The following is an 18,362-nucleotide window of genomic DNA, read 5'->3' on the forward strand; positions in this document are numbered from 1 at the left end:
CCAGTGACAGCCCCACCCTCCGCGGCACAACTCTGCAGATACGCCCAGAACGGCCCATATACGGTCAGAATGCCACGGAGGGTCAAAATAGCGACACAGGAACGCGGACACACGGCGGTGCAGCCCGCCAAAACGAGCAGAGTGCTAGAAAAGGATGCAATGCTGCTTGCAGACGGCCCACGTGTCATGTAAACATTGGACACACGCTCCGAACTCAACCTTCGTCCACAAATCTGCTCACGCCCAGCTGTTTGTGACAACTGCATGCAACGTGTATAGTTAGGTGCATAGGTCGTATGGAATCTGCAGATCTGGTGAGAGCGATGAGCGTCGCCGCGGTCAGCTGGTGGACTGGATGGACATTGGACAGTCCTACCGTCCCAGATATAGTTGTTGCAGGCACTTGAGAAAATCAGTCATTTTGTAAAATGCCTAGGCATTTTGCCTAGGCATTTTACAAAATTCCTAGCCATTTTACAAAATGACTGAGCAGCGTGTTGTAGATACGAGTCCAGCAGTGGGAATTCCATACCTACCTCTATTTTGAGAAGTGCAGGCTCGCGACATTACCAACCCCCACGTCAGCGACGCTGCTGGATTTAAAATGATCGATCTGGAGCGTCAACAAATGACTGGCCCTATGCCGGCCTGTATCTGTAAAACTATTAGAGGTCGCGAGGATTCGATCCCGCACACTTAGGCGTTAGTGTCTTCTGAAACCAACGCTCTCGTCCTACGCCAAGCGACCTGATGATTCGCGCCGCCGCGGCGGCAGGATGTTTGACTTTACATCGCTATTACAAGAAAAGTTGTGACCTGATTTTCTTATTTCTTGCACGAGAAGATCCGCAGTTCAATTCTGGACAGGTAGCCAAAATTTCACATTAATATCATGCTTGCGGCGCGAGTTATTAGCGAAAAACAGGAGGGGTGGGCGGAATCCGCCCCCCCCTTCCACTGCGCGTGTTAAAATGTGAGGATGAGAGAGAAGGAGTGGGAAATTATAATTAAATTCGAACGCGTTTTTAATGTCCAAATACATAATGCAGTTTTGTCCGTAATGGCACAATCAAACAAAGACTACACTCATTCGTTTACATGTAATTGTACATCAACCGGGCCTGCCTATTGACCAGGGCCGGTCTCCGGCTGGTTTTGTTAGGTCTAGTTTCAGGCAGAACATGAACGGCGTTGATGTACTTGGGAGTTTTTAAAGCGTTAACTAAACCATGCTTTATATGCTACAGCCGAGTCTGCAACTCAACCTGGTCGTTACTCAGCATTGTCGTCAGCACAGAGCTTCAAATCGATCAGCTACAGGCTGAACACGTACCTATAGGGTATAGGAAGACGTCCAAAAACTGTTGGCCATAGTATCTGTAGTGGGATCTACGTTCCATGCTGGTCAGGCATTTTGCAAAATGCCAAGTCATTTTGTAAAATGGCTAGCCATTTAAAAAAAAAAGTCTGGTTGCGTTCAGTCATTTTTCAAACAGCCGTCTTTTTGTAAAATGCCTAGGCATTTTACAAAATGACTGATTTTCTAAAGTGCCTGCAACATAGTGATGGTGAAGGTGACAGAGATGACAGAGGCTGACGGAGTGACAGTGGTGACATCGGTGACCGGTTGACAGCGACCTCAGTGGTAACAGTGACTGTGACAGTAACACTGACGGTGGCGTTGACAGTCACAGTGACGGTCACATTGACAGCAACACCAGCACAGTGGCAGCGCTTTTGCCGGCCGTTGACGGTGACAGCGCGCTCGCGCTCACCGGCCGGTGTCTCGGTCGTTGGCCCGCCGCGCCGCCGGCTGACCGCACCGGCTCGTGCTCTCTCAGGTGTCGCCGTCCGTCCACCGTCCGCCCGCGGCGCTCTGATACCGCGCCAGGAATGTCGCCGCCGCGCCGAGAGCGCGTCACGTGACCCCAGCGGCGACGGATGTGGGTGATCACGTGATGTAGCTCCTCCGGCCGCTCTGCTATCTCGGGAAGGTCGTCTCACGCTCCGTCGTCATCCGGTCGTTATGAACCGATTATCGTGTGACGTGACTGATGTGACTGATGTAGCGTGATGTGACGTGACGTGGCGGCCCGTGTCTCGTCTGCACGGGCGCTGATACGGCCTCGCCCGTGCACTGCTCCCTGCTGCTCGCGGTGGTGGCCCGCCGTATGGGCGCTGCTCGGCACGGTGGTATGCGGCTCTGGGTTTCGTCACCACGATGCTACCCAGCCCTCCGACCCGACCCGACCCGGTCCAGTGGACGGCGGGCCATCTCCGGACTGTTCGTGGAAGGGCTTTTGGGCCGGCGCTGGCTCATGCTTTGCGACCTTGTTGGCCGAAGCTGGCTCGGGGGAGTGGCTATGGTGATTGGTGCCGAGGAATTTGACACGCGCGCCGTGGTGACGGGACGGTATGTGGAGTGGTGCGCTGGTCACTGAGGAGGTGCTAATTGTGGTTAGTGGCCTGAATGGACAGCTGGGTACCGTGGACTATGACCGGACGTAGGTATGCAGGTTGACGTTCCTGCTTAGCAGTGACGCATGTCGTTGCCCACGTCACAAAAGTGACGATGTTCGCCACCTGTGCGCACTTTTCTGAAAGGATGATACATTTCACTGCTTTTTACATTATGACGCACATTTGCGGCTGATGGTCTGGGGTTTATCATTTCTGGACCGTTGAACTGGCCCCGGTGCCATTGCGGCTGGATCGCCCCTTGGGCGATGGCGTGTCAAAGGGCAGCGGCCGGTGAGGGTGACTAGGGTGACACTGGCTGACCGGCATTGACGCAGAAAGGCGCACTGACGTGGGGTCATCACGGTGACGTGGGCCGCCTCAGTGACATGGGCTGCGTCACACTGATGTAGGTGGTGTCACACTGTCACCACCCACCGCTCTGACGTGTACCGTGTCACCTTACGCGCCAGTGCGCGCTCAACCGTCCCACCGCGACTGATTGATGGGTGTGTGCTGACACCCACCAACGGCGTGTCGTCGTCCAGCCGTCACACGGGTGTAAAAACATCCCCACAGCGGCGATAAGGCGACACTTTTCCCCCTGGTTCGATCACTTTCCTCATGGGATTCGGTGCTCGCGCGCGGTGTGGTCGTCGTTTTTGGCATGGGATCCGCCCTGCCGTAGGTGACAGGGTGGGTCGCCTGCGTGTTTGAGACGGACTCTGGCACGGCGATAGGCCACCTCATAAATGTGGCATGCGGCCATCAACACAAATGGGCAAAATCGACGCACGCACCGCCGTGCTGGTAAAGCCGAGCTCAATTTGTAGACAGGCTAATCTAGGCAGTAAATTGGTTGCGGTTCTAAACTTATGGGCTTATCATGTGTAACTATCATCGTAATGTAATTAGATACCTGCATTACCCATCTGTTTAGTCATGTACAGACACCGCGGGAGGAATTTTCATAGTAACTGGCCTCTTGCAATGCATCGCGGAAGTGGGGTTGAGCTATTCTCCGTGGGTGAGGCTCGCGCCATATAAGGATAATTGCAAATCGATACTTGTTTACCCGGCACATTCATGAGGCATGACACGTCGGAGCCGTTCTGTGAACCCCGGCGGAGGCCTTGCCGGCCGTGCAGCGGCCTCGTCAGTGACGTCAGTGTGACGTCACTGTGGTACGGTGACTCCCGGGGGTCAGCCGCGCCCTGTCGTTATCCTGTGCCGAATCACCGTGACCTGGGCTGACCTGTGACGTCAGTGCTGACCCGAGCCGACCGTGCCCCGCCCCACCTCGACCCGGTCACAGCCACACCTTGGAGGGCGACTGAACGAGTAGGAGTGCAACAGACAAGTGTGATGGGCCATGCAACATGCATGTGTGGGCCGTACTTACACATTCGTACTGACAGTGCCTACCTGTATGGTTTTACTGACCGATCCTCACCCTCTGTTTCCCAGGACGGACTGGTCATATGTGACCACGAGCGGTGCGACATGACCAAAACGTGCCACCTACTGCTGCTCGGTCAGCGCATTCGGCCCGACTCCTGCTGCGAACAGTGCAAAGGTGGGTCCGTGACAACTGTCTCTGGATTAGATTTTGGTGGACTGTCTGGTGTGGGTCTGCTTCCTACATAGTCCACTTTGTCACGGTGATCGCAAGTTGTCTCGTCCGTCTGCTGTTTGGTGTCTGGTGTGTGATGCTGTGTTGCTGGCTCAACACATAAGTCCCAACCAGTTAAGATGTTCGATTGTTAGGTTGGTGACTGCATCTCTCCTAAGACCGCCTGTCCTCAGAAGGCAGACCGATTGAGCTCATGGGCGCGGGTCTGTAACACAGCGTAGATTCGGCCAGCGCCGTTTTTTCTCTCTTGTAATGACACTTGTTCGATGCGTGCGTTGTTCGTCTGGGAGTGGTCCGGGCAGCCGCCGACGCCTTCCGTTCGCGCTCCGTGCAGTACTGTTATGTGAATAGCACGTCAAATGGATGTCTGGCGTGCACGGCGCTCGGTACGCGATTTTTGGCGTGTTCTGACGTCCTTTGACGGCGGCGACAGTCGTTGATATTTCGGAGAGGGTGTGACAGATATGTGGTCTCGAATACCGCAGCCCGTATACTGGTGTTACCGGCGCCCGATTTTTAGTGTTCGGAATCTGTGCCGTGTGATGTAAGAGCGATATCGGCGCTCGCTTGTTCGGCTAGTTTTGGACGGTCGTAAATTGTTCGGCCACATTGGATACCTCGTGTGAACACGCCCTTTTGCTGGGGAGCGGCCCTGAAGATGGTAGTGGCTAACTCTAGGTCGACATTTGTCCTAGTTTCTCGGCATTTGCTGTGATGACGCAGGTATGGTGCCTGGAAGTGCAGATAACGTAAAGATGCTGAGTAATCGTGATCTCAAAGCGGTCGTTTCCTCATGTTCTTTCAAAACATCGATCCGATATGAATGCTATTGGTAAACTTCCGCATTCATCGGAAAGGTGATTTCAGTTACCGCATGAAAGCAAACAGATTGTATGCTTTGGTCTTTTTCAGTTACCGTCACCCTGATTTCTGCCATACAAGTTGATCGAGGAACTGTTGCGGGAAACAGATGAAAACATGTTTTAATGGCCGATGACATTGTGGTCTAAAGCGACGCATCGACAGTTTATTGATATAAGAAAAAGCTTGCTGCAATTGGCTCACTGTCTTTGATAACTCTGCTAATGGCCTATGTAGCTTGTAAGTCACCCCCTCCTTTGTTATGCCCGGTTCTCCTTCACCGGGCTGGTATCTGCTGCCGCCCTCTCCCGCCGAGGTCGGCGCGGTGCGGCGCCTGAGCAGAGGTCGCCGGGTCGCCGGTGGAGCGCGCCGGACCCGTATTAGCGACCGGCCCTAACTGCAGGATGGGTTCCGCAGGGCGGGGCGCCCGCTGCCAGCGTCTGACCCGCCGACCTGGCCGTGGAGCGCGGCCACAATTACAGACCGGCGGCCGCCCCCGACCTCTCCCTGGCCGAGTCCGACCTCCCCGGGTCGAGTTCGACTTCTTCACGACCGGTCGACCAAGCTCGACCTCTCGGCATACCGGCCTCGAACGCCCTCGACCCGCCCTTCCTCCGATATCGGTTCGATCAGCCCTGAAAGTCCCAACTCCTTCAAATTTCCTCTGACCGTTTGTTCGATTTCGCCCTCCCCGTCGGCCTTTTAGCCACCAGGCAAAGAAGGGTCATGCGCAGCGCACTCCTGACCACAGGCCGCTGGTGAAGTGCCGACCGTCGAACTGTGAGCGGTCGCCGGGGCCATCCGCACGTGGGAGCCACTGGACCTGTGTCCGGGAGCGTCTGAACGTTATGTGGGAGCCGCATGCCGACGAGGGGTGCGGTCTGACGATCAGGGGAACCGGCCGCGTGCCTGTGGCCCGTCCCAGCTGTGTGACGGTTATTACCGTTTACTGGTGATGGGGTAAATGGCTAAAGGTTTCTGGAATAAGGGAGGTTGACGTTTTCAAGGTAGAGTGAAAGGGATCATAAGGATTTTCTTATATGAATGTGCACAATTATAGAGATCTGTGGAACTACAGGTTTTAGCATTCTTCCGTGCAAACTGTCATATGTCTATATCGCTGCTGCAGCTAAATGGATATTTAAGCTGGGCTTTTCTTCACCAAACTATTCATCACTTTGCCAAATTTTCATAGCCGGTGCGTACAGATTTGGGATTGATATCATCAACAGAACCAGTGCACCGTCTGGCTGTCATTTTTGAACTGCGTTTCGCGAAACGCCCGGCGATTAGCGGAGAAATGTTCCGTATCGACTATCCATCAATAAGAAATCATTTTCCCGTGTCTCTTGACCTCACCGCCTTTGCTGCTGGAGTTACACTGTTCAGGGGACTTCTGTTTCCTGGTACTGTGCGGGTACGTTCTCATAGATCGTTTTCGAATGAACCGCATCGATCACTGTATAATCGCCTATACCAATCTGCCATTCATCGCGTCGGCTGGGTTTGTCTGCACCTGTTTTTGCTGCAGCGAATCGCTTGCAGACCGCGTGTTTCCGGTGAAAAGTTGCCATGGAAACAGGCGTGGTGTTCAGCAGGACGCCTCGACCGTCGGCCGCCGTCGGTCGTCGTACAGCGATTGTCGCCGATTGTGGAGGAAGTGACGCCGTCGGCCGGCGTATCTGGCGCAGATCTGTGTTCGCGGTGTAGTCATTCGGCGTATTTCCTCGGCGCATGTCGTCTCGACCGGGACCGGGACTGCAGGGCCGTCCTCAGGCGGCGGGGCGGTAACGAGTGATTGGAGTCGGTAGTCACCCCCAGTGGCTCCTCACGGCAATAAGCGAGATTCTCGGCGATATACTCCCCTGGCTCCCCAGCTACGCCTAGCCCCAGCTCCGTCCGCCGTGAACTCTCACGGAGATGACGTTCGTCTGTCGCTGGAAGCGCCCGTGCCTGGTGAGCCGTGATCCCAGAGCTAGATATGCCGGTATATACGAGTGTGCGATGTGCGCCAGATCTCAATTCCATGTGCTCCGGTTAGGGAAATTCCTAGGCGATTCTCACAGTGTAATTGCTTTTTTAGCGAGGCGACACGGTGATGGTATCTGAACGGTATTATTCACCTGTCAGCTCCGGGAGGTTTATGGCTGGCAGGCGGTTCCATGTCTCGATATGACCACCCGGTGTCGATGGCAGTGTATATTGGGATACGTGAATGATGATAATCAATTGTCTGTTTATTCGCCGAGACCGAAGCCGCTTGTGGGTCCTCCGTTGGGGAAAATAGGGTTCAGCTGCCGAGCAAAAGCCGTTTGACCCACCCGGTTGACGTTTTATATCGGTCCATCACATACCTCAGCGTACCTAAATGTCATTTTTGTATCATAGATACGGTAGTTTGATCAACACATTGATAATACATCAATTCATTTATCATGTAGTCTAAAAACGTCGTTCGAAAACGTTGCTAATAAATGAATTATGAACCAGCAAACTTCAAACAAACTCCCGCGTGATTGATCTGGTTAACAAACCCATGACATGATTAATGGACCGTTTTATTGATTGTACGATCGGCGCGTCGAACAATCACGCGCCTCTGGGCGAACGCGCAGCTCTGTGTCTGACGCTGTTTGTGTGTCTGTCTGCAGGGTGTACGACGCCCGATGGCGCGCACAAGGAGGGCGACGAGTGGCCGGAGCCCTCCGACCCGTGCCGGGTCAATCACTGCTTTAGCGGCGTCATCACCCAGTCCACGGTGAAGGTAAGATAGCGCTGTGAGAAGGGAATCAAGGGAGGGCGAGAGCACTGTGTGAGAATGGAGCTGTGAGATACGGCTGTGAGACAGTCCCAGAGGCGCGCTCTCGGAGATACGGGACTCGGGCTGCGATGATGTGATCGTCTGAGGCGCCCGACAAGAGACGAGAGGCGACAGGCTCGCCCTGCCAGCTCGGAAATGTATCTGATCGTCTGATCCGCTCAGGGATGTCGTCGGGTTCTAGTCGAGTCTAGGAATGTCTCGGCTAGTGGAGCAGCTATGTTGATCCTCGCGGGACACTGCTCGGGGTGGGGGGTGGGGGGGGGGGGGGCGGAAGCGGGGCCCCCCGGTTCCGGAGTGGACTGTTAGCCGGTGAAGGGGGTCGTCAAAGACGCCCGCCGCGGCGCCGACGCGACATGTTAGATGTATCGCGACGGCGGCTGTCTCGTAATCCCCAAAACTCGCTGGGAATACGGCGGTTTCCGGTAGCAGAGCCAGAGTGAAAACTGAAGGTCGTCGGAAGAGGGCTGTTAAAGGCATTGTGTCGGTGGATCTTTTTCGGTAGGGTTATTGCAAATAACAAATTTGACTGACTGTGATTGGAGAAAAGTGGCGGAGACAGTCTGCGAGCGGGAAAATGGTGTTTGATGGTTGTTGTAAATCTCGGAAGGTCTCAGTGACTTCATGAAAGAGCCGTTTGCGCTGTGGTGGGTCAAGGGGATTGCGGTTTCCGGTGGGCAGGCGGGCGCCGTTTGGTGAGACGTGGGCGGGAAATGTCCGACAAAGACCTCGCGCTCTGGAGGGCGCCCCGATCAAAGAGCTCAGTCGTGTCGGCACTTTTACTCCGGGATTATCACATAAATCAGCAGTCTGAGCCATTCAGCTATGACCTTACATCTACCTGCCAGAAAATCCAGGATTCTCACCCTATTGCAAGGAACTCACCCGTCATAACATCACTTCAACACGCTATTCACTACTGCGTATGTCTGCAGTTTGTGAAAAGAAACCCATGTCCGGAAACAGAGGCGTGACAATATAAAGTGTGTACCTTTCCGATGAGCTAAAAATGAAGTCGTTTTCATGCAGAAAAGAAAATGGAACGCCTTGAGCACAGCCCGCCGCGAGTTTCAGCATCTATCACTGTACCGGGCGGTCAAGGTGTAATGTCAGGTGGACAGTGTGGTCTGGTAGCGGGCCACCAACTGTGGACGGTAGGCAGACGGTCTGGCCTCTGTCTGGTTTGGTGCCGGGTGCGGTGGACGGTTAGGTTGCGGACGGTGTGGCAGCGGGTCGACGCCGGGCGGTGGCCGCTCGGTCCGGTAGCGGACATTGACAGCAGGGCGCCGAATTAGCCGCCGCCGCGCCGCCGATCGTCACGGCCTTGGCAGGTGGTCCGGTGTCCGTTACGTGCAAGGCCGGCCGATCTGCTGCTGAATTATACATGGACGCTGCCGGTTTACCTACCCGGCCGCCGCGCCGCGTCTTCAGGAGTTTGGAAGAAATGCAGCTCGGGCGCCATTGGCATGTGCACCTGTCAGGACGGGGGGGGGGGGTGATTGGGCGGGGTAAGGAATGCGGCCCGTACGTGCTAGGTGCCACACTGCTAGGTGATAGCCTTGGGTCTATAGTGGTCCGCTTTTATCGGTACTGGTTGTTGCCAAATTGGGGGCATTTCTGCCATATCGGATGACGAATAGGCTCATTTGCTTAACACGTATGCATGCTTTGCAAGGTCATCTTAATAAGCGGTTGTTCTTTACAAGCAAAGCAGTACTCAAAGTTTGTGTTACGGGCTCAGGTAGGTACTTATTTCTTCAACGTTGCGTAACTTTTTAGTATGGGTGGATGCTATGCCTACACGGTGAAGCTGTGCCTGCTAACACATCATTGTGTGTTATAGCTACGTGACATACTAAGTGACAAGTGAATCTATTATTTCCAATTGCCATGTCACTGCTATACGTTGCACCCTAGGTACTTTTTGGCTGCCTTCCTGAGAACATGGTGTTTATCTTTCGGAATCCGTTTAAGAGCTTGCTGACAGTGTGTTGTGGTGAAAGTAAGCCATTGCAACTCTATTTGGACACTGGGATGTTCTTGTTTTCCCGATAGTTTCATGGCATTGCATTGCCACAAGAACAGGGATCCCACCAAAGACTCGTCAGTGCACGGCCTTTTCAACATGTTCTCGTACAGCAGTTTAGATGCTGCAGTTGTGTTTTTGACGCGGCCTTCCCTGTCTGTTTCCGTGAGCCGCCTTGTAGGCGACACCTCCGAACAGGAGTTTCCGGAGTTTTCTGCACCACTTTCTCCCCCGCAGCACACTACTGATGCGGCATTTGATCCGTTTTTATGTGTAAAACAGCTACCGAGATGACGACAATGGCACCTAAAGCTGTTGTTTGACCTATTAATTATTCGTTTCGTTTCAACGTGTCGACAATCGTGTGAATGGGGCCTCGCGAATATGTCAACCTTGGCAGGCAAACAACACACGTGTGATCGCATTCCCTTTTTGTGACGCCGTTTTCCGCAACTCACACCTGGTGGATTTGTACTTACAAGATTGAGATCCAATCAAATGTCACCGCCCGGCGCCCACTCAATGCTACCCGACCGAACCTTCCAGCTAGACCCCTGCGCTCGAGCTGACCGACTAGCCCGCTGCCGAGCGACCTCCTCTCCCCTATATGACCTGTCCCTGTATCTGACCTCCCCGGCCCTCTGTCCTGTATTTTCAGTGTCACACGCCGTGCGCCAACCCGCTGCCGCCGGCGCCGGGCGAGTGCTGCCCGCGCTGTCCCAGCTGTCTGCTCTCCGGCCAGGTGATCGCGCCCGGCGAACAGCTCACGCCGCGCAGTGACCCGTGCATGACCTGTCAGTGCGACCGGAACGGCACCCAGAGCTGCAGCAAACGCGTATGTCCGGCGCTCTCCTGTCCCGCGTCCAAGACGGTGCGAGACCAGGGCCAGTGCTGCCCGCGCTGCAAAGGTAAGAACGGTGCGGAACGATGCTGAAGGATGCTTGGCGATCGGATGTGGTGAACGGATAAGATTGCAATGGTTGTTAAATATGATCAGCTTGTATTTAGCTCGAGGGTATATCCACGTTCAAGTGTTGATTTATCTTGTAGGACACATATTTAGGCAGCTGATAATTACCTTACACAGATATATGTAGACCCAACATCCATATTTGTGTACGGGCGTCGGTGTCCCCCGACCCCGCCCCCAAGTGACACCCGCCCTCCCCGGCCGGCAGGCACGCGTCGGATCAAGCCCAGCGACGGCTGCGTGATGGGCAAGCGGCGCTTCTCGGCCGGCCAGAACTTCACGTTGGACCCGTGCACTCAGTGCTCGTGCCAGGGCTCGACGAGCGTGTGCGCGCGCCAGAGCTGCCCGGAGCTGGCGTGTCCGCTGGTGCACCAGGTGTACAGTCCGGACCGCTGCTGCCCCGTCTGCCGGCGGCCAGAGCGCGTCCGGCGCGTCTGCCGGTACGCCGGACAAACGTACCAGGTGAGTAGCTGAACTGTGCTGGGGAGAGGGGAGGGGAGGGCTGGTCGTTGGTCCGTGGTGCGTATAGCGCTATCGGATTTTATCTAGACATGTTGTTTCATCCCTCAAATGCCAAGACATGTTTGGCATTTGAGGGATTGTTTCCGCTAAGACAATTAAACACAGTCGCGATTGCTACTTACTTTCCGTTATAGCTATAATACAAAATAAAATGCATCACTGGCAAAGCATTTTGGAGCAACAAGTCCACAGTACGTTAATGACGTTGCAGCGGGCGAACATGTGTTGACATGTTGTTTTCCATCCTACATGTAACTGTTTCTATCTGCTCTCTCAGGACGGCAGCACGTTCAAGCTGAACTCGTGCACCAAGTGTGTGTGTAACGACGGTCAGATCGACTGCGAGCTGGAGCGGTGCGACCGGAACATGACCTGTCCGCCGGGTCACCACGCCGCCAAGCTCACCGGACAGTGCTGCGAACAGTGCGTCGAAGATGACGCCGTGTGTACGGTGAGTGATAGGGTGGGAAGAGGAGGGGGGATAAGGGAGGTGGTGGATAAAATGTGAAAGGTCATGCAGTGTTTCTACTGTGAACTTAGGGCAATGTAGATTGAATATAAAGCGTGATTACAGTAGAGACTGGAATGCGTTTGCCTATAACGAGGACAGGACATGCAGCTAGGGACCGAAGCTGCTAAAAAATGATGCAGCTTGTTGCGATGAGGATGTTACAGTGAGCACTAAAGTGACGTTGCAGATTTCAACCACCTACAACGGTCATCCACCGAGCATTTCGGCTTTAGTAGTCTGTCTCCAGCGCGGGCAATAAATGTGACGGGCCCGTGTGAGCTGCTACACCAGTTTATTGTCGTCATTCGCATGCAGGCCGCGCGCCGCCGCGTGCGGATGCAAATGTATGCGCCGTGTCGCCATGTCTCTGACACGACCGGGACGGTCTTCCCGCAGGTCTTCGGTGACCCGCATTATAACACGTTCGACGGCAAGATCTACAACTACCAGGGCACCTGCAAGTACGTGCTGGCCAAGGACTGCGCTGACCGCTCCTTCTCCGTCCGCGTCAATAATGACGCGCGCAAGAGCCGCTTCTTCAGCTGGACCCGATCCGTCAGCATCAAGGTACGGCGGGATATCTGTAAGAATGCTGCGGCGGGATACGGTGGCGAAACAAGTTTTTTACGAATTCCTTGTTTCTGCCTATTAACTAAGACGATTTGCGTTTCACTGCTTCATTTTTCTTTTTTGTGTGTGTCTATTTCTGTCGCCGTATATGGACAAGCCCATGCTAATCTGTCCCCTTGTCCCCTTCTCAGGCGGGCGGTCTGCGCATCTCACTCCGTCAGAAGGGCCGCGTCAAGGTGAATGGCCGCTTCGAGGAGCTGCCGTTCGTGGAGATGGACCATGCCATCATCTACCAGGACCCGACCGACAACTTCAACGTGGTCCTGAAGCTGGTGGCCATCGGTGAGTGAGCTGAACGGTCGGCTGATGCAACGCTCGTAAACTGTGCGCGCCGCTGCTGGCCGTCTGTCCGGCTGAGAAACGGCTGCGCCCGCCGGCGCCCGGTGGCGGTCGACAGGTCCCTCTGACCGGCAGATTACCCGGTATTGGCGACCGCGTGCCGTCGAGAGCCGCCCGGGGCGGCCGGCGGCTGTCTCTGCCGGGTGCCGTCCACACACCTTACTGAACAGCGCCCGACGTTAACGGCCGACGCGGCCGCCGCGGACGGCCGATTAGCGATGCGCCGAGCCGGAGTCGGTCGGCAGCCGACCCCTGGGCGACCGGTCAGCGGTGTTTATGGGGACAGTCGAGCGACTGTCGCGGCCACTGGAGCGCTAATGCGGGACCTGAATTATGGAACGGGTGCCGGGTCAAGTCGAACAGTGTTGAGCCGGCGGCTGAGGCAGGACTACGGCCGCAGAGTGGCTTCTGTTCGAATGTGGGTCTGCGCTATAAACGGAACTGGAGCAGCGAGGGAAAGGGACCCGAATTCTATCTAAAAAGACTGAGAATGTAAGTATACATCAACTGGATTCTCAAGCTGAGCATCATAATATCTCGAATGATGTTTTTGTTTATCATACCACCTCACCTCATGCCTCTTACATAACCCGTGAGCTGCATGGATTGGACAGGAGAGGCGTAACGCTCGGCAGAGTTGTTGATCCAGTTGTATGAGGCGGGCGCTGTCGCTGGGCGTGGTTGAGCGATGTTCGCCGGTCCGTAACACGGGAGCTGACTGCTGTTCCGATAGTGCTGCGGAGAGCCGAGTCCTGTACTGATCTGTCATCGAGCAGCAGAGAGGGGTCGCTCTCGCTCGTGCTCTGATGGACGGGGCGTGGATGTAGTTGAGTCACGGGATATCCGCCCGTCGTCTTGCACGGGTCCACCGTCTCCCATCGACAATGTGATAAGCATTTGGGACGGATTTTATGTAACCCTATCACTTCACGACACTCCCTCTTCGTGTCGCGTCCCTCTCGCGCTCTCGCCATCCTCCCATCCCTCGTAGCTCTGCGCTCTGTCCAACTCTGCCCAGCCCGGTTTACCGGGTGGTCGCAGCTCGAACCGTACCACTATCGGCGACAGGCGGCAATCGCCATCGACCGGACAAATATTTGGCGGCCAGCCGGCCCACGGACCAGCATTCCGACGCCGGCAAATTTGGAGGGGAATGCAGGAGTGATAGGCAGGGCGGAGGAGGGCGCCACCGATTTTTCATCGGTGGTCTCCGGGTCATCAGGAATGTCCGTCAACTAATGTCGTTTTTGATTGCTAGTTGTTATTTTACTATCATTCATTTCAAGTGGCATGATTGTTTTGGATGAAAAAGAAATGATTAACAAGAAATTGCGGTGCCGAAAAATCAATGCACAACACATCACAACATGAGCCCTCAGCCCATCCTGGCTATCTTTAACTCAGTTTTCTCAGTTTCTTTCACCACAAAGAGACAAAAACTATCCGCCCCAAAACCTCGGTCGGGAAAGTGTCAGGCCACCTGTTTTCCTTCTGCTCGAGCTGCTTTGCTGCGGCACCCGGCGGCCGCTGAGCTGCATTAGTGCCGGGAAAAAGACACGCCGTTTTTCGTCTGCCACTGCCGTGTGAGCGCCGCACTGGTGAACCCCGCCAGATCGTATCGCCATAATCGCTTTACAATATCGGCTACCATTCGGCGATGGAGGGCGATAGCGGCACGGCAGACGGACGGGAGGGGAGGGGAGGAGAGGGGGTGCGACAGCTGCTGCGGTCGGCGTTCGAACTACTTATCCTGCCGGTCAGCGGTGGGGGTCAGGGACCGGCCGACGGTGGGGCTCTGTCCAGTGCCCACCTTCTAGTGGATACAGACTCACAAGTCACAGGATGGCTGAGTTCCTAGGGCTGGGTGTAGTCAGACATATAGACGTGTTGCAAGCAATGCGAGCCCCGAAATGGTGATCTGTGTTGCGTTGTAGGAAATCCGATATAGTCTTCTAACAACTGAGATTTGACGTTACGGTATAGCAACCCGCAGGCTTTATTTACGACCTAGATTCAGGTTCCTGATTTCTTTCTTGTTTTACAAGAATGCGATGTTACAAGTTTGGCAATATTGTAAAGCATCGTGCACATTACGGACGAACGCTATCGGGCCAATATCTCTGCAACGTGTCCTGCAATGTAAGCTATGTGCCGTACCGTCTACATTTTGACCTGCAGCAAACCGCAGTTCCGCCGCAGACTGATGCTGCGTCACACACCGTGATGTCAGCACGTCTTAATTATTGCTAATTAAGTACTACGCCGCGTGCAATCGACTGTAATCTCTTCATTAGCTGCACCGCGCCTCTGACCAGCCCCTGCCCTGCCCTCCGTCCTCAGGTGTTCGCGTAACGTGGGACGGAGACAGCTTCCTGCAGGTCAAGGTGCCACCCAGCTACAAGAACAAAATGTGCGGCCTGTGCGGCAACTACAACGGCGTCCGTTCGGACGATTTCACCACCAAGAGGGGCAAACGGGTGCGCAGCGCGCGCCGCTTCGGCCGCTCCTGGAGAATCGGAGGTGAGGAGCGAGGGTTGGATACGGTAGTTCTGGTGGGGGGTTGAAGTAGGAAATAGGAAGGGTAGAAGAGATCATACTCGAGTTTTGGTGGACTTTGAATGCCTATTTAGTGAGCTAATGGTGGTATTCGGATGGCAATACGGGTAAATATGATGTGCTCCAGGGCTACTATGTATATCAATTATCAATATTTATGCTGCGCACTTTTGCGGAGTTTATTTACAAATATGTAGACGGAAGAACTGAACTGTACCTAATTGACGTGTAATGTACCCTTACCCTTACCTTACCACCAGTCAGTTTCTGTTTGTCAGTTCCGCGAAGCTAACCGTTTTCTTTACCTTTCTAGGTCGCTCGCGGTGTTCGGCAGGCTCGCGGCGCAAGTCTCGGAAGAACCGTAAGCGGCAGCCGTCCTGCAAAGACCGCGCCTCTCGGGCCAACGCTGTCCGCCAGTGTAACCGGCTCAAGTCTCCACTGTTCGCCGGCTGCCACGCCAAGGTTCACCCGGCGTCGTACTTCAAGTGAGTCAACGCGCTCGGTGTCGCCGAGGGTGACCGATTTCGGCGCGATATACGAGCGAGCGGCCACGTAATTTGACTGGAAATGGACTAAAAATGGTGCTATCTGGGGCGGTGTCGGCCGGGCACGTCGCCGAGCTGCTCGCGCCGTGAGGTGGGGACTGTCGTGAGGTGACATGAGTCACATGGGAAGATCACTATCGGGGGTTGAGTCACAGGCGGGAAGATATCTGCCCGAACGGGACCATCTTTGGCGGTGTGCCGCCCTTGGTTGTGTGAGTACCCGCCCCTCGCGGTCGGTGGGCGGGCGGCGGTGACTGAGAGCGGTGACGGTGACGACGCTGCGGCGGTGACTAACCCACCTGTACCCTCCCCTCAGGTCCTGCGTCCAGGATATGTGCGAGTGCGACCACAAGCGCAGCTGCTACTGCGAGGCGATGACGGCCTACGCGCACGACTGTCAGCGCAAGGGCGTCTTCGTCGACTGGCTGGAGGGGACAGACTGTGCAGGTGAGGATGAGACAGGTGGCGCGGCGGCTGCATACGTACTTTGTGAGCTGCCAGAGGTCGCTGTGGTGTAGCCTGGGCACTGAACGCTCCTGTTGCTCCCAGCCCTCACGATTAAGGTGCAGGTGTTCAGGCTCAATTCATCGATATTTTAAAGCTGAGATGCAACACAAGTTTTACGCCATAGTCACTGTCTATTCCTCTCCGCTTCTTTATGAGTGAAAACGTGCGAATGCAGCCCCAATTGCACTACCAGACTATGCAGTCTATCATGCTTTGGTGTCTTGATTCCCGCGTCCGAATCCCCCGTGCTTCCAGCGTCCCGTGTCTAACGCCCCTCTCTGGTTGTCCACAGTGCACCGTCGCTGCCCGACGGGCGCGCGCTACGTGGCCTGTCGCAGCCCCTGCCAGCCGAGCTGCGCAGTGCCGGAGCCGCCGGCGGAGTTGTGCTCGGCAGACGTGCAGTGCCAGCCGGGCTGTGTGTGCCCCGAGGGTACCCTGCTGCACCGGGGCGTCTGCGTGCCTCCGATGCTGTGCCCGAACCGGTAGCCTGGCGTGCCGCCGTCCGCCCGCCCGCCCGCCGGCGGTCCGTAGAGGCTGTGTGTGACGCCGAGACCGGCAGGACGCCCGTTCAGGAACAGGATAGGAGAGAAGGACGCGAGAGAGAGAGAGAGAGAGAGAGAGAGAGAGAGAGAGAGAGAGAGAGAGAGAGAGAGAGAGAGAGAGAGAGAGAGAGAGAGAGAGAGAGAGAGAGAGAGAGAGAGAGTCGCGCACAGCCAGACGCGGTTGTTCCTGCTCGGGACGCTATTGTGATAGTCGGCACTGTTACTGATGTGTTTCGCCGCCCGCCTGTGCCGTGCCGTTGCGTTGTTGCTGTTGCCTCCGCCACCGCACGCCGCTGCCGTTAGCGCCGGTGAAGGGGAGAAAAGTTGAGCGGCGCCGGCGGGCCGCGGCCGCGATCGAACAAACACAGTATTCTGAGCTCGCCCGGAACGGTAGTACCGGCGGCGAGACGGCAGAGGCGCGAGATAGTCGCGAGACGGGATGATCGGTCCGACCAGCAGTTGAAAGCAGCGCTTACACGCTCTTTATCGTCAGCTTCTGATGAGGACTGCAGACTGTGACATCCTGGTGTTTCGGTGGCCTTTCGGAAGCCCTGGTTGGAGGCGCCCTGGCGTCCCGGGGAGGGTGGTGTTGTGTTGTGGTGGACATACCCGGCGGGACTTGTCTGCTAACCTAGTCAAACGGGCGCGAGCTGGGCACGCCCCGGCTACCGCCGCCGCTGCGCGATCTCAGTTGGACAAGGCGGCCATATTGGGACAGGCCTCGATGGAGGCGGCCATGTGTGAGTGACCGCTGCGACGGTCGAGCTGAGGGACCCGTGCTCGAGGCATGCTGGGCATGACACAGCTGTGGAGCTGAGCTGGAGTGGCATCGCGTTAACGAGTCTTCATGTGTTTTGATGTTGTTCGTTGCAGTTTTAAACCTCACGTTTCAAACATCCAAGGCAGCTGCTTCATGCGTATATCTATGCAGAGAACATCGCCCATCATTCTTTTCATGGCCGCGTCAAGCCGAAATTTGTCGCATTCAAATCATGACTGGCGTGTTCCGAAGCGTCTGTGACCATACATCTGTGTGTTATTCGTGGAGCCGCGTTGACAGTGCTGCCATGTTTTCTGAGCGCCGGCCGGACAGGTCAGAGGTCAGGGTCAGGTCAAGGTGCCGCTGTGACCCGCCGGCCGCCAGCGCCACGTGCAATGCCTGCCAGCGAGCTCTTTGTGTGTCGCCAGCCCGAGTCCATAGCGGACCCGTACTCATATTTTTGTAACTGTATTTATCTCCGCATTGTTATGTGCACCCATTTTGTATATAATTTTGTTTGCTGATCTCAATGCATATTAAATGAGAGTAAGAAATATTGTTGTTTGTCACGGAACGGGATGAGACGATGCAAGAGACACAAGTAGATAGAACAGTATCTACTCGTGGGAGGGGAATCACCCAGACTACTCGGTCGAACTCTGCGTGTGACAACTGCTCCTAGCCG

At 55.3% G+C, this 18,362-nt stretch overlaps 1 protein-coding gene across 1 annotated transcript in view; it reads left to right on the forward strand.

Moving 5' to 3' along the window:
- The window catches only part of LOC122371011 (BMP-binding endothelial regulator protein-like), a 35,237-nt gene extending 17,006 nt beyond the window's left edge, over nucleotides 1-18,231 (forward strand). Inside the window, exons 4-14 of the mRNA XM_043347049.1 lie at nucleotides 3,925-4,033; nucleotides 7,603-7,715; nucleotides 10,454-10,703; nucleotides 10,974-11,227; nucleotides 11,565-11,738; nucleotides 12,195-12,365; nucleotides 12,560-12,710; nucleotides 15,108-15,287; nucleotides 15,637-15,808; nucleotides 16,185-16,315; nucleotides 16,668-18,231. Of these exons, the coding sequence (XP_043202984.1) occupies nucleotides 3,925-4,033; nucleotides 7,603-7,715; nucleotides 10,454-10,703; nucleotides 10,974-11,227; nucleotides 11,565-11,738; nucleotides 12,195-12,365; nucleotides 12,560-12,710; nucleotides 15,108-15,287; nucleotides 15,637-15,808; nucleotides 16,185-16,315; nucleotides 16,668-16,861 (1,899 nt within the window). The 3' untranslated portion in view covers nucleotides 16,862-18,231. The remainder of the gene's footprint in view (nucleotides 1-3,924; nucleotides 4,034-7,602; nucleotides 7,716-10,453; nucleotides 10,704-10,973; nucleotides 11,228-11,564; nucleotides 11,739-12,194; nucleotides 12,366-12,559; nucleotides 12,711-15,107; nucleotides 15,288-15,636; nucleotides 15,809-16,184; nucleotides 16,316-16,667) is intronic.
- Nucleotides 18,232-18,362: the final 131 nt, after the last annotated feature.

The sequence above is a fragment of the Amphibalanus amphitrite genome, unplaced genomic scaffold (genome assembly GCF_019059575.1).
Source record: "Amphibalanus amphitrite isolate SeventyFive unplaced genomic scaffold, NRLGWU_Aamphi_draft 000035F_arrow, whole genome shotgun sequence".
Taxonomy (NCBI): Eukaryota; Metazoa; Arthropoda; class Thecostraca; order Balanomorpha; family Balanidae; genus Amphibalanus; species Amphibalanus amphitrite.